Source organism: Parambassis ranga, chromosome 5 (assembly GCF_900634625.1).
Source record: "Parambassis ranga chromosome 5, fParRan2.1, whole genome shotgun sequence".
Lineage (NCBI taxonomy): Eukaryota > Metazoa > Chordata > Actinopteri > Ambassidae > Parambassis > Parambassis ranga.
Window position 1 is genome coordinate 16,644,553 of NC_041026.1, and position 13,211 is coordinate 16,657,763.

The window sequence follows — 13,211 nt, forward strand, 5'->3', positions numbered from 1 at the left end:
TTCTAAATACTTAAACTACCACACCATTTTCCCTCTATTCCTCCATCCACGCACGTCTTTTTCACAAACACACACAGAGGTGGGGGAGAGAAAGATAAGTGTGTACCTGTGAGGTTACCTGTGATGGGATCATCCATTATTCACTCAGTGGTGAGTACACAACCCAAGCATCTATACATTATTCAACATAGCTCCCACCCCTCTCCTCTACTTCAGGAAGACGCACTTTATCTGCACAAAAACACACTCATTCATAGTGTGAATAGAGCTGCCTGTTCACAGAGTCGTTTACTGTTAGTGCCGAGTCATTGTTGTGAGAATCCTCAGTACACTAATCTAAAGTGTTTAATAACACGTCATAACCAACATATCAAGAGAACTTTTGACTAAAATTACTATAAAAATTGAGCCCATTCCTAGGTGCCTTATATGACTGAAACAGCTGATCAACTGCATAATTAATAGATATATATTATTATTAAGTCAATTGTTACCTAAGCATCCTTGTGCGTATTTGACAGCAAACAAAAAAGTGAAATATTTGCTACTGTGATATCAAGATTTAAGAGGAATCTTACTATAGTTTTTACTATAAAATGTTTATTATAAAACACAATTGATCGTTGAACTGTATAAAAATGTTAAGATCTAGTTTAAAACAAATGTAAACCAACAAATTCCAATATAAACACATCTGGCAAATATCACATGCATACTCTGGCCAAAGGTGACCCATGTCTGAAAGACAAAATACTGCAGTTTTCATAATGTTAGTCTATCCCGCGTCTGAAGGGAGTTTAAGATATCCCACCTCAGTGCAGGGCGGCGACAAGTTTTAGTTCTTCTATAAGTTATCCACACACGGGAGCCAAAACGCCTGTTAAGAAAACACAAGAAAAGGGTCGACTGAGCATTATGTTCACCACTGATAAACAAAACCTAGCTTCACAGTAGACTGATGTGATGTGTTCTCTCTCACCATGTTAGTGCAGGCACTAGCAAACGTCATGTATCTGGGGTTGAACTGCAGCGTGTTGATGGGTCCTGGATGTTTCCCATCCAGCACAGCCACCTTCATCCCACTCTCAGTGCTCCAAACATGGACTCTCCCATCCTCTGAACCTGCACAAGACAGATTACAATATAGATCTTACAGGCAGAGAGACACTGCTATACAGCTGAGGTTGTTTAGCTTACCAATCATGGCAAACTGCGAGTCAGGAGTGAAGCAGGCCTCCAGGAAAATCCCTTTACTGTTGTTGTAGCCCTTGAATAAGCAAACAAAGACAACTTAAGCCATTTGTACTGCTATAAAACTGATAGAGCAGGTTTGAGGCAATGTGTCTCTTACAGAGAATGTGTGCAGCACAGATCCACTGAAAGCATTCAGGACACAAATCACGCCTCCATTTGTAGAGATGAGAATCTGTTTCCCATCGTTACTGAATTTGACTCCAGTCCAGTCACAAACACGATTAAACCTTGTCTCAAAGCAGGCAAAGGGGCCCTTTGAACAAAAAAAAATTTAAGAAAACGTTAAAAATAGCTGTGCAGGCCAGCTTAATAATTTTACAAAACAAACATTTGAATCATACCTTGTCAAAGGCACGGAGATCATACAGTTTAAGAGCCTGAGATTCCACTCCTGCAGCAAATATAAGTCCTTCAGGGTCAAATGAACATACAGGTTTTCCCTTTGGATAGGTCAAGCCCTGAACCACAAACAGATACAAAGAGAGAGAGACAAGTTGTGACTTAAAGTATACATCATATATTTTTGTATTTAGGTCTTAACTACTATAATGTTTAGCAGTTGTGTGTTTACAGATGTATATTCGGGTGTAGCTGGGGCTTCTAAAGGAGGTATGGGGACCCCTGTTGGTCACTGTTACAGCATACTTAGCATCATACAGTATAATGATATATAGTGTACAATACTGTGGGTCTTGATCAAAACAGCTGTAATTATACATGTGGGTAGGTGCCTGTGAGCAGAGGAGTTGTCATCTTCCTCTGCTAATACTTCTACTACTCACTTGACAGTTTTTAGAGCGCAGGTCCCAGATGCGGATTGTCTTATCCAGTGATCCCGAGATAAATGTACTATCCACCGGTGACATGGAGAGACCAATAACCCTGATTCACAAATAAATAAACATTTATCCATTATAGAGTGACACAAAATAAGTGAGAGTTGATCGATATGGGAGCTATGTGCTGGGGTCATTGTTACCAAGATGCTTAGACATTTTTATTAAGACTAGATATGAAGTAATTCTGGTAAGGTTTCACTAAAAAAATGTAGTTGTTCTGATTTAGGTGTCACTGGCCTATTAACAGTAAAGAAATGTTTGAGCAAAACTAAGAAACAATGGTAATTGGTTGCAATCTCTCCGTAGTCAGTAGTGTTGCATTGTTAACATACATAAACTTAATGCTAAATTATTATTATTATTATTATTATCCTCCTGTAGAAGTTCTTATGTTTGTTTTTACTCACCTGGCTGTGTGGCCTTGAAAATATCGGATGAACTTGTTGTCAGAAAGTGACAGGAATCTGATGGTATCTGAAAAGATATTAGTGTTTTTTGTATTCATTCATGTATTATTGTATTACTATATTTATTTTAGTGCTGTATGCGGGCAGCTGGGTGTTAATACTCAGTTATTACCATCCACTTTGTTGGAGCTGTACACCACTGTCTGAGCATCTCCATGTGTGTAGCGGATGAGGTCCACTCCGTACTTCTTGCTGTACAGGGTCCTTTTAGGTCTGACAGAGGGGCAGAGAAGCACAACACGTGAATAATATAAATACCTGCAGATAAGATGATGCGCTGTCATTAATATACAATTACAAATACAGAGTCTTCCAGTAATATTTAGAAGATAGTCACACTGATGGCCACTTACTTCCCCTCTCGGATGTCATATAAAACAATACAGTCGTCGTCGCTGCTTGATATCGCATTTTCGCCATTAGAGCAGTAATCCACGCAGTTGATTTTCTCTGAATTTTCTCGATATGTTCTAGCAACCCTGAAACTCCGTATTACACTGTCTGTGAGCTTCATATCTACAGTTTTACATAGAAAATCCACCCACTGACCTTTACGGCTCCAGAATCAAGCTTACATAACAGCTTTGTTTGTCTCAGAAATACATGACTGCTTCTCGTCAGGCCACTGTATAAAAAGGCTTACATTTTTATTAAAAACAACAAAAACATCATTTACAGCTTGAATGGGTGAGCTCGAGACAGAGTGTCTGATTTGTGTTTGATTATCTTTCAAGTGGGCGGTGTTCTTAAATTACCGTTAGATTCTACAGCTACATAAAACCGGGCAGTGGACACAAATAAAACGAGCACACTACAGGAAGTTTTGCCGCCCACCAACCGGAAACCAGCGCGGTCACATGACATCTTCACAAAATATGGCCGCGCACAGTTTTTTAAATTATTATTATTGAAAATAAGAGAAGCCATACATTTACTTTTTTTAACAATTGGTAAAAAACAAAGTGCTCTATGCTGCAGGGTCCTGATGACTCCCAGCTTATTTTACAGTGGGTGGTGGGAATCAAACAGTAAGTGCTGGTCCGTGTGTGTGTGTGTGCGTGCGTGTGTGTGTGTGTGTGTGTGTGTGGGGGGGGGGGGGGGTTTCCTGTACACCTCCACATTGAGGCTTCTGTCCTCCTCGATGTGGACTGTGCAGTCCAAGAAGGCCAGATTGTTGTCCCTGGTGTCCTCCTGACAGAACTTGATGTTGTTTTCCACTGCTTTGATGTGTTCTGTGAACCATTCCACTTTATTGGTCTTGATTTTGACCCAGGTGTCATCCACAAATCTAAACTACTGGATGGGGGTGGTTCCAGGAAAGGAACTCAGGGCTCTTCTCTCCACTTCTTCCATGTAGAGGTTGGCCACAATTGAAGATACAGGTGATCCCATCTCACAGCCGTGCTTCTGTATGTAAAAGTTCCCATTAAAGCCTACTGGAAGTAAGTGGTGTTCCGGCAGAGGTCCAATAGGTCACAGATGTGGTCTTGTGTTAAGTTGGTTCTGTCTAGTTGTGGATGTGTGTGGGGTTTCCCACCAGTGGTGTCAGGAGTTCAGCCAAGTGCTTAGCCACATTGTATGCAACAGTTTGTGCTGCTGACAATGTGTCTGAGGGGGACTCCTTCTTTGTATCTTGGGGAGTCCATACAGGCGTGGAGTGGCCTCCCCAGGATAAAGCTGGAAGTAGAGCTTGCGGTTGATGATTCGATCCTTCTTCAGTTTCTGTAGGTAGCTGACTAGCTTTTTTGTGTAGCTAGTGAGATCTCTTTTCAGTGTTTCATACGTGGCTGTCACCGAGGAGATCAGTCACTTTGGAGTTGTAGAGGACTTTGTATGTTGATTTTTATACACAAACAAAAAAACACAAGAGATGTAAGTGGGTGGCTAGTTCATAGGGTGGCAGCAATGCAACATTAAGGATGCCAGCTTTCGTACAATCCTGGACAGGCGAAGAAGAAGTAACGGTGACGTAATGCGACCACGCCCATCTTTCCATATATGGTCCATGATTCCCACCGATATAGTTTTTGTTACGCAAAATATTTTGAAATTACATTTTTTTGTCCTTTCAAATTAGGTAATGTATTATTATTGCAACTAAAATGACGTCATTTTTCATTTTGTTTATGTTATGTTGAGTACTACACTTCGTAAACCCGGAAGTAAACGTGCGTGTTTCCCTTCAGAATTGATGGTTGTGTGTCTGAGCCCATGTGTACACGTTAATGCCACAATGAACAGCTGTAGAAGAATAGTGTGCGTGTGTAACTGGAGCTCCGGCGTTAACACACTTATCTCTCGGGTCAAACCATGGACAAACTGTCGTCTGGAGGTAGGACCGTCCTTTAACCGGAGTCTAGGCACCTCCGCTAAACACGCACCGGATTCTGACACTGGTGAGAAGCCTCGGCTTAGAGCGATTGACCTTGCCCGTAAATTCCGACAAGATAAGGAGAAGACACAGAAGACAGAGCCCCCGATGACCGCCCAGCAGAAGAGGCTGGTAGAGCTCAAACGGTTCAGCCTGCAGCTACAGAACGTTCATCCTAACGTGCTAGCTAAACACCTCCACAAGTCTGTGTTGTACCAGGATAAAGATGTAGTTATCATCAACAAACCCTACGGTGTTCCAGTTAAAGGTAACAAGTCGGACCTATACTAATAAATTTTAACACACGTTTTTCTCCCAAGTAACTAATCTGGTGTACCCTAATCTGACCATACGTGGCCTCTATTTGTTGTTGTCACACAGATGATGCTGGGGTCACATCCATCTCCTCTGTACTTCCTGTTCTTTCCAAAATGATGGATGGGATGAAGCTAAAATCGGATTTTCAGCTGCTCCCGTGTCTGCATCTAGAGAAGGAATCGACAGGAACTCTGCTGCTGGCCAGGAGTGAAGAAGTAGTTGAGCGTATATTCATCATGAGTAAAAACAACCAAGTACAGAGAAAATACTGGTGAGATGAAGGCTGGTGATAAAAGTAGTATTAGACAATTGTATGTCTTTAGAGTCGGTGTATGTACAGATACTGATGCAGTTTACATGAAGATGAATGTGAATTTGTTTGAATTTGTCTTTCTTATTCTTATACAGGGTTATTACAGTTGGTGTTCCTGTGCCATCTAAAGGGTTAATAGATATCCCCATCATAGAAAGAGAAGTCAAAGGACCACAGTCACACTATAAGGTAAATGTATGTGTGGTTTTGACATACATACAGTTGTTCCTCCAATCTCACAAGTTAATTGTAATTTCAGATGGCTCTAAGTCCTCTTTTCAAAATGAATGAGGAAGGAGACGGAGTAACTAAAGTCCGAACCAATCGGCAAGCTCAACCTGCAGTAACAAAGTACAAAGTCCTGGACAGCAGAAGTGGTTGCAGCCTTGTGGAGCTCCAGCCTTTCACTGGTGAGAAAGCACTAAACAGGGTGACATTTAAGTTTGTGAAATATCCCTCTGAATGAACTTTTTTTTTGTGCCCACAGGAGTAAAGCATCAGCTGAGGGTTCACATGGCATTTGCTCTAGGATGCCCCATTCTTGGTGACCATAAATATTCCCACTGGAGCAAACTGGCACCACAGGTTTAAAGTTCAATACAATCCACTAAAAATAGTGACACATCATTAAAGCAATAGTACAATTTCTCTGAAAAGGGGGTTTTATGATATATTTTGTCACCAGCAATGGTTGGTGGATGGTACATAGCCCACTATTGAACTACACCTCCATATTACATAGAAATGTTTTTTAAGATGAGATGTTTTCTGTACACAGTTAACATTGGGGCCTCTTCCTGAATATATATATATATATATATATATATATATATATATATATATATATATATTTAAATGGGAGTTTGATGTGTACATTTTTGTGCTCAACTTTGTCGCTGCTAAATAACTGGATAATATATTTTTGTCCACAGAAATTACCAGAGCATGTGTTGGCAAAGCTTGGACTGGAACAGAGCAAGATCCGGCACCTTCCTCTTCATATGCATGCACGACAGCTGACTCTGTCAGAAGCCAGCCAAGCTGACATCAACGTGTCTTCCCGCCTGCCGAAATACTTCACGCAAACACTGAGCCGACTGCATTTAACATTCACAGATGAAGACAGTGGTGAATAGCCACTTCCTTGCTGTGCATTTCAGAGCTAATGGGGTACCCCCACCCAATAACTGTAGGGTGAAAGAAGTCAAAACCATTTAAATTAAATGGAAAAATAAATGTTATGCTGGGTTATTTCAGCAACATTGCCAAAAACAAAAGGCTCTTAATGGTGGATGTATGAGTGTACATTGATTTACATCATGTTTTAATAATAAAGATAATCTGTGGAACTGCAATTGGAACTATTTATGCCTCTTCATTGAACCACAGTCAGCATCACAGTAATATGCTGGCAGTATGAGTATGTTTTTTTTCTGAGCTGACATGACTCTACATACAAAGATGTTTACATCTGTATTGTCTGTTTAATAACGTATTATACATACATATATGAATTAAGTTGGCAAAAATCCTCGAGTGTTTCCATTCCTAGGTTTGACCTGAGAAGAGACTATTTCCTGATGACTACAGTATAGCACTTGAGCTTGTGAATAGTTGAGATTTAAACTCACTTCAGTATCCACAAGCATAAATTGACGTTTTTTTTGAAAATACAGGCACAGGTTTTTCAGCTTTTAACATATTAATACATGTTCCAAAATGTAGTCAGTATATAAAAACAATGTGAGCAGTGGTCCCTGTAATTGTCTGAGATTTAACATCATAGTGGGACCATGAAGAATAGTAGGATTTCTGTAAGATTAAAGAGGTGAGAGATTAAATATGTTGGTATCGTATTAATAAGACTGACGTCTACAGGAAAAAGTACCACCTCTGCTCAGCAGTGATGAGACTCAAACACTGCTCACTTCTCAGTTCAAAGGTTACAGAAGTGACAGCTTACAAAGGTAGTCCACTCCATCAAATGAAAATTACTGTATAATAAGAAAAGAAAACTGAACTGGTGAGTGCAATCATGCTACTCCCCTCAGAAGAAAATGATTGTTTGAAAAGTTGTCCCGCTTTATTTGATGGCTATTGAGGTTTATAGAGTCAGGATGGGTACTGCATAGTCAACAGTCCAGTCAGTCCTCTCAGTTTAGCTCAGGCCAATGATATCCTGGATTTCTCGGACCACGATGATGCGTGCCAGCATTTGTTCCACTTGCTGTCCTGTGAGAGGCTGAGATGAGTACCACATTGGGCTGTTTGGAGCAACCACGGGCTCTGGTGTCATGTAGTATGCATCATTCCGTCCCTTGACGCTTTGAGGACTGGAAAGGAAGGTGGTTTCATCTTTAGTGTACAGACTAGAATGAATCAGTCATTTGTGATGAAGGAGACTCACCATTTGAAGAGGTAAAAATCGTACAGTTTAATCGGACAGCGAAGAGGATTCTCTGGGTCCTCGATCTGCTCTTCATACATGTCATCAGTTCCTGAAACATCATACAATTAGTAACCATTACAGTAAACTGTAACTTCTAGAATTCACAGTAGGACTTTATGAATATAACTGTTCTGGGCACCTTTTTGTCCACCACTGTGTGGAGTTTGTACTTTTAGAAGGCGAATACTGGTTGCTTTGTCCTTGGTGTTGGCAGGGTTCTTCCTTGAGTGTCTTAAGACCTTAGAGAAAGCTACTTTCATATGCTGTTCCGGTGTTATCAGGCGGAAATATCTGCGACAAAAATGTAACGCCCTTCAGTATTTACAAAGAAAACACACTTATTTGAATCAAGAGAACAAACTGTGGTTACTCACTTAGTGTTGAAATACATAAGAGTTGTGAGCAGAGTGGCTGGTGAATGTGCACCAAGCTGTTTACACTCCCACAGCATCTCCTCTGTCACATGACTTGGAATGACATAACCTAAAATAAAATAACATAGAATGTTTTGTCTTTCTGTAAAATAGCGGAAAAAATGTACTGCTTCTTTTTCTTACCTAAAGGATGGATACTCGGTTTCCAGTCGAACAGAATTCTGTGTAAACTCTCACAAAACCGTGTGTAGTATGGATCAGAGAAGATATCATCCACACGTCCATTTTCAGAAAGATACTATAAAAAGAGAACATGTGTTCATGAACAATGTCAGATCTTTTGCCACTGACATACAAGGACTTAAAGAGGGGGAGATACTGACCTTCTGTATACATAAGAAAACATAATATAGAACATCAGGCGCAAACTGTTCTTCCTCTGACCCCCGTGCCTCGTGAGTCATCAGAGAAAGACCCAGATTCAGCTCAGCGACAGCACTGGACACCAAGTCTTCTTGAAATCGCAGGGGCTGACGACCTGAACACAGCCACAGAGAACAAGTTTCAACAGAATGAAAATAAAAAGTTCTGTAATCACATCGGGTTCACTTACGTCCTATAGGTGCAAGCTTTGTCTTTTCCTGCTTGTTTAGTTCGGCATTTTTTCGCTTTGCCCAAAGGCGCCACACTTCCAGGCCCTCCTCTGGCTTTAGAGAGACAGGAACCAGAATCTCTGTGGGTGGTTCAGCATGAGCCTCTGTCTCTACATGACCCTGTACAAAAACCAAAACATCAACATTTGCAGCACATAAACTACAATCATTCAGTGGTTTGTGACTATGACAGCACATCATCAATACTAATTTTAAGATTGTTATGCTGACATAATAGAAAGTCCATTCCAACCTGTAGATGGAGCTGCTGTTCTTGGCCCTCCTCCCCTTGGACCTGCTGTTGATTTGGGTCCCATATGTGCACTGACTGCGTAGTGTTGTAAGTCCCACCTACAGTCTGCACTGCCACAGGGATGTGAATGTTCCCATTCATGAACTGTGCTGGGAACAAGGTCTGTACGATTTCTTCCTGTGTTGCAGTGGAGGCTGCCTGCATATCTGCAGACCTTGATGAGGAATTGGGGGACATTTTGTCCTTGCCATTGGTGGTAGTGACTTGCACAGTGCTGTAAGTCTCCTGCGGTATGGCAATGTGAGTTACACCCTGCTGCTGTGGAGTGGAGTACACAGGGATGGTCCAGGTCTCACCTGATGGTCCTGTAATAGTTCCTGTAGTGCTGTAAAGCTGAGCACTGTCAACAGTGAGCAGATCTGGTCGCAGAGACACATAGCTTTGCTGCTGCCCTTGAGGGATGGCTAGAACTGTGGCCACCTGCTGCCCCTGTGGAACAGAATAGGAAACAGCAAGAGGGACATCCACCTTACGCTTCTTGGCTGGCTGGAGAACAGTTGCAACAGTGCCAGGCCTTCTTTCTGCCTCCCTGGGGGACTCCTGCTCCTGGGAAGGAGACATGGCTTCTATGGTCTGGATCTGAATCTGTTGGCCACCTTGTAGCTGAATATGTTGTCCACCCGGTAGCTGAATCTGCTGGCCAGGCTGTAGTTGAATTTGCTGCCCCCCTGGCAGCTGAATATGCTGTGTTCCTTGTAACTGGATTTGTTGTCCTCCAACAGCTGCAACCAACTGTGCCTGTATCTGTGAAACATGGTCAGCATACTCACAAAGTTGCACTAACACAGCATATGGTTGCACTTGACTTGGGTAACTGAAATGAATCATGTACCTGCTGTTGTTGCTCCTCTGTGAGCTCTCCTGGTTGGACCAGTTGGGCTGTTGAAATTCCATGTAGGTCCTGCTGAGAGGGTGAGGCCACCTGAAGGACCTGGCCAACTGTTTGGCCATGCTGTTCTTGGATTTGAACCTGGAGAGAGAGAATAAGAAAATAAACAAGTCTGTACAGCTTGTATTACCGACTTTACTGTTCACTACTGTGTAGCTGCAACCAAGCTAACAATACTCATTTCAATCATTTCACAACAGCTTTTCAAAAGTAAAGAAGTTTGTTAAGAAATGTTCCACTTGTTGTATGTGAAAATAGACAATACCATAGTTGTTCGTTTTAGTCATTGACATTGAAGGTCAGACACGAGTGAAGTGCACTAGTTTAGAAAAGCTCAATGATTGATTGAGGTTAAATTGTTACCAAGTCTGACAATTAAGTTTTGTCATTTGGTCATTAGCCAAAATTAAAATAAGGAAACAATGCATACCGATTTCTTTACTTAATCACTTGATAACTACATTTGCAGTTTGATATGTACAAAGGTAAATGAAAAATCTTATTTGAACAATGGAAATGGAAGACATTTTTAAATGGAACAAAAAAAGCCCCACTGTGACATGTAGATACAACTAAAATAATTTTGACAGTCCCATCTGTCACGTGCAATGTAAACAAGTATAAACTAACCTGCACTTGAAGCTGCTGTTCAGACCCTTGATGCACAGACAGCTGGGGTGAAATCTCAGATGAGGTCACCTGTACCTGTCCAAAAATGTACATATATTAAGTCCAGTCCACTGCAAAGCCTTACACAACAGTGCTAATATAAATACAGACCAATAACCATCAAAAAAGGGTCTTACTGGGCAGGCCAGCTCCAAGAGAGATCCAGCCACTTCTGTGCTGTCTGTGTAGATACAGTTGGCACCCTGCTGCTGGTACACCATGGTTGTCGTGGTGGCTGCCCCTCCCTGCTGGCTGAACTCCTGCAGCACCTCTGGGCCCTTGGCAAGTGACTCCAAAAACTCCTTCATCTTGTGCTGAGGCACAGTGCGGGCCTTCTGCCGGACATATTCATCAAAGGAGACCACCCCACTCTCCTGTTCATTCATCCTAACTGGACCTAGAGTGGAGATGATACGTTTTATTTAAACACCTAGTGAAAGCATCAATTATGAGGATTATTTATATAATGTACATTGTTTTAACTCTTGCAGTACAATAGGCCAAGTAACACAATGCAAATCTCAGCTAAATTAAGTGGGAAACAGTGGGAAAATGAAAAAGCACTAGTCACAAAGTGAATTATGGCTTGTAATACAACGACTGAGCTATATTTCGTTCAACTTTTTCAGGGGTGCCAAGATGTTAGTCAGAAATTAGCCCAAAACTAACACGGCACTGTGCAGTAGAAGATAATTTTATGTAAATGTTTATAAGGCTATATAAAAGGCACCGAATTGTTTTCCCGACTTTATGTATGACCATCTATTAATAGTCCAGCAGCGAGTTGTTAGCATGCTAGCTTCACAATGTTAGCAAGGCGCTGTTTTGTCACAGCCCATATGGGCAGATTGTGACTATCAACCGCTGACAATTTTCAACATTATCGAACACATATAAGACATTTACAGTGGTCTATCAAATTAAGCTACACATTTCTCCCCATTAGACAAGTTAACAAACACCAAAACAACACTCCATTCATTGCAATTACACGGCGCAAGCTAATCACTGAGCTAATGTTAGCTTGCTAGCTCGATGGCTCTGGATCCAGTCATGCTACCTTAAATAAAACGAAATCCTCTCCTTTCCGCCAAGGCACGGTGTTTAAAAGTAAAAAGCCGATAAACATCTAACAGCTACCACCAGCATGCCCTTCACTCCGCTACATAGCTCGTGTAGCAGCAGTGTAATCCCGAAAAGAGTCTGCGATAACGAAAAATAACTGCAGCGGGGAGCAGGCGAAGTCTGACGTCTGCTTATTTCAGGGTGAGCTCCGGGGGCTGTCGACGTTTGGTGTGAAAGTACTTTCCCACCTCTACAAATGCTCAGATTGATTTATCCGGCGGATCCCACGTAGGAACTCTACAATCAAAACCCACACTGTGAATCATGCAAACTCGTCTGCTGTGATTATTCAGAGATAAAAAAAAATGACGGAAGTAAAGGCCTGAAAACAGCGCGTCTTCACACTGCTCTGCCAGGCAACGGCCTGCTGTCCTGATAACCAAAGCAGACAGCAGCAGTGTTACAATAAAGCTCTGTAAAACAGTGAAAACAAGACTTAATCAACCATGCAGCACAAGGTGCATAGTAGGCTGTGTCACAGCTATAATGATATAAGCATGTATCCACAGTGGCCAGCACTAGTTATTTTAAATCAGATCATTCCTGTCATTTATACACTAACATAACACATGTACATAAATTAGCTGTTACTTAATTATATTACAATAAAAGGCTGTAAAGATATACGTGAACATATGTATGCTAAATGTGATAAAATTGTATTATCTTGCAGAAGTTGTTGGTTTACTGGCCACTATGATCAATTAGTTCACATGACTTATGAAACATGTCTGATAATGTTATTTTGTCAGACTTTCCTTTATGCTCACATGTTCCTACATATTTAACTCGCATGTCAATGTAAATTAAACTGAATCATAAACACAAATAAAATCAGAGTCGGTGTGAAAATGTTGTCCTGGATGATTGTGGTGAAGCCTGGAGAACATTTGAATGCATGTACCTTTAACAAAATATAACTTATCCAGTCTGCCTTAAAGAGCCAGGCATGTGCTGCTGAGGGCCTCCCCCTGCTCTCTCCACAACAAACTGCCTCTTGGCCTTCTTAAGGTGGACCAAGACAGATGTAACGTGTGCATAGGCTGTGTCCTCTGCAGACTGGACAGGAAAGAGTTAATTCCCACACTCAATGCAGACTGGATGGAAATGATGGTGTATAGTTGTATAGTATTTTTAATTGTATTAGAGTGTTGTGTTGTAGGATTGTTTTCAATTG

At 41.4% G+C, this 13,211-nt stretch overlaps 3 protein-coding genes across 5 annotated transcripts; 1 reads left to right on the forward strand and 2 right to left on the reverse strand.

The window, feature by feature from the left end:
* Nucleotides 1–29: 29 nt before the first annotated feature.
* On the reverse strand, nucleotides 30–3,396 carry LOC114436373 (WD repeat-containing protein 82-like). Of its 2 annotated transcripts, XM_028406605.1 has the most exons (10): nucleotides 2,914–3,396; nucleotides 2,673–2,773; nucleotides 2,501–2,567; nucleotides 2,037–2,136; nucleotides 1,596–1,712; nucleotides 1,352–1,507; nucleotides 1,198–1,267; nucleotides 980–1,122; nucleotides 812–877; nucleotides 30–56 (listed from the first exon to the last, which is right to left on the reverse strand). In XM_028406605.1, the coding sequence occupies exons 1-9, from the start codon at nucleotides 3,072–3,074 to the stop codon at nucleotides 845–847; spliced, it is 948 nt and encodes a 315-aa protein (XP_028262406.1). In that variant the 5' UTR covers nucleotides 3,075–3,396; the 3' UTR covers nucleotides 30–56; nucleotides 812–844. The 2 variants fall into 2 exon arrangements, with proteins under 2 accessions (XP_028262406.1, XP_028262405.1); XM_028406604.1 differs by lacking the exon at nucleotides 30–56 and having other exon boundaries at nucleotides 637–877.
* A 966-nt stretch (nucleotides 3,397–4,362) lies between these two features.
* rpusd4 (RNA pseudouridine synthase D4) lies at nucleotides 4,363–6,917 on the forward strand. Its single transcript, XM_028406589.1, has 6 exons — nucleotides 4,363–5,199; nucleotides 5,313–5,520; nucleotides 5,658–5,751; nucleotides 5,822–5,972; nucleotides 6,050–6,147; nucleotides 6,495–6,917. Exons 1-6 carry the CDS (start codon nucleotides 4,692–4,694, stop codon nucleotides 6,696–6,698), a joined length of 1,263 nt encoding a protein of 420 aa, XP_028262390.1. The 5' UTR covers nucleotides 4,363–4,691; the 3' UTR covers nucleotides 6,699–6,917.
* Nucleotides 6,918–6,944: 27 nt separating this feature from the next.
* Nucleotides 6,945–12,403, reverse strand: qrich1 (glutamine-rich 1). Of its 2 annotated transcripts, none has more exons than XM_028406572.1 (12): nucleotides 12,223–12,403; nucleotides 11,047–11,306; nucleotides 10,871–10,945; nucleotides 10,184–10,321; nucleotides 9,292–10,095; nucleotides 8,999–9,158; nucleotides 8,769–8,923; nucleotides 8,569–8,683; nucleotides 8,386–8,494; nucleotides 8,151–8,302; nucleotides 7,970–8,060; nucleotides 6,945–7,895 (listed from the first exon to the last, which is right to left on the reverse strand). In XM_028406572.1, the coding sequence occupies exons 2-12, from the start codon at nucleotides 11,293–11,295 to the stop codon at nucleotides 7,721–7,723; spliced, it is 2,223 nt and encodes a 740-aa protein (XP_028262373.1). In that variant the 5' UTR covers nucleotides 11,296–11,306; nucleotides 12,223–12,403; the 3' UTR covers nucleotides 6,945–7,720. The 2 variants fall into 2 exon arrangements, with proteins under 2 accessions (XP_028262373.1, XP_028262372.1); XM_028406571.1 differs by having other exon boundaries at nucleotides 11,970–12,403.
* Between the last annotated feature and the right edge of the window lie 808 nt (nucleotides 12,404–13,211).

Coding starts and splice junctions, on each gene's coding strand:
- rpusd4 (XM_028406589.1), top strand. CDS start 4,692: ATGTTGAGTACTACACTTCGTAAACCCGGAAGTAAACGTGCGTGTTTC. Junction 5,752..5,821: donor GACCACAGTCACACTATAAG/GTAAATGTATGT, acceptor TTGTAATTTCAG/ATGGCTCTAAGTCCTCTTTT. Junction 5,973..6,049: donor GGAGCTCCAGCCTTTCACTG/GTGAGAAAGCAC, acceptor TTGTGCCCACAG/GAGTAAAGCATCAGCTGAGG.
- qrich1 (XM_028406572.1), bottom strand. CDS start 11,295: ATGAATGAACAGGAGAGTGGGGTGGTCTCCTTTGATGAATATGTCCGG. Junction 8,924..8,998: donor AAAGCTTGCACCTATAGGAC/GTAAGTGAACCC, acceptor GGCTGTGTTCAG/GTCGTCAGCCCCTGCGATTT. Junction 8,684..8,768: donor TTTTCTTATGTATACAGAAG/GTCAGTATCTCC, acceptor CTCTTTTTATAG/TATCTTTCTGAAAATGGACG.
- LOC114436373 (XM_028406605.1), bottom strand. CDS start 3,074: ATGAAGCTCACAGACAGTGTAATACGGAGTTTCAGGGTTGCTAGAACA. Junction 2,568..2,672: donor CAGCTCCAACAAAGTGGATG/GTAATAACTGAG, acceptor ATATCTTTTCAG/ATACCATCAGATTCCTGTCA. Junction 1,268..1,351: donor CTGTGCTGCACACATTCTCT/GTAAGAGACACA, acceptor TGCTTATTCAAG/GGCTACAACAACAGTAAAGG.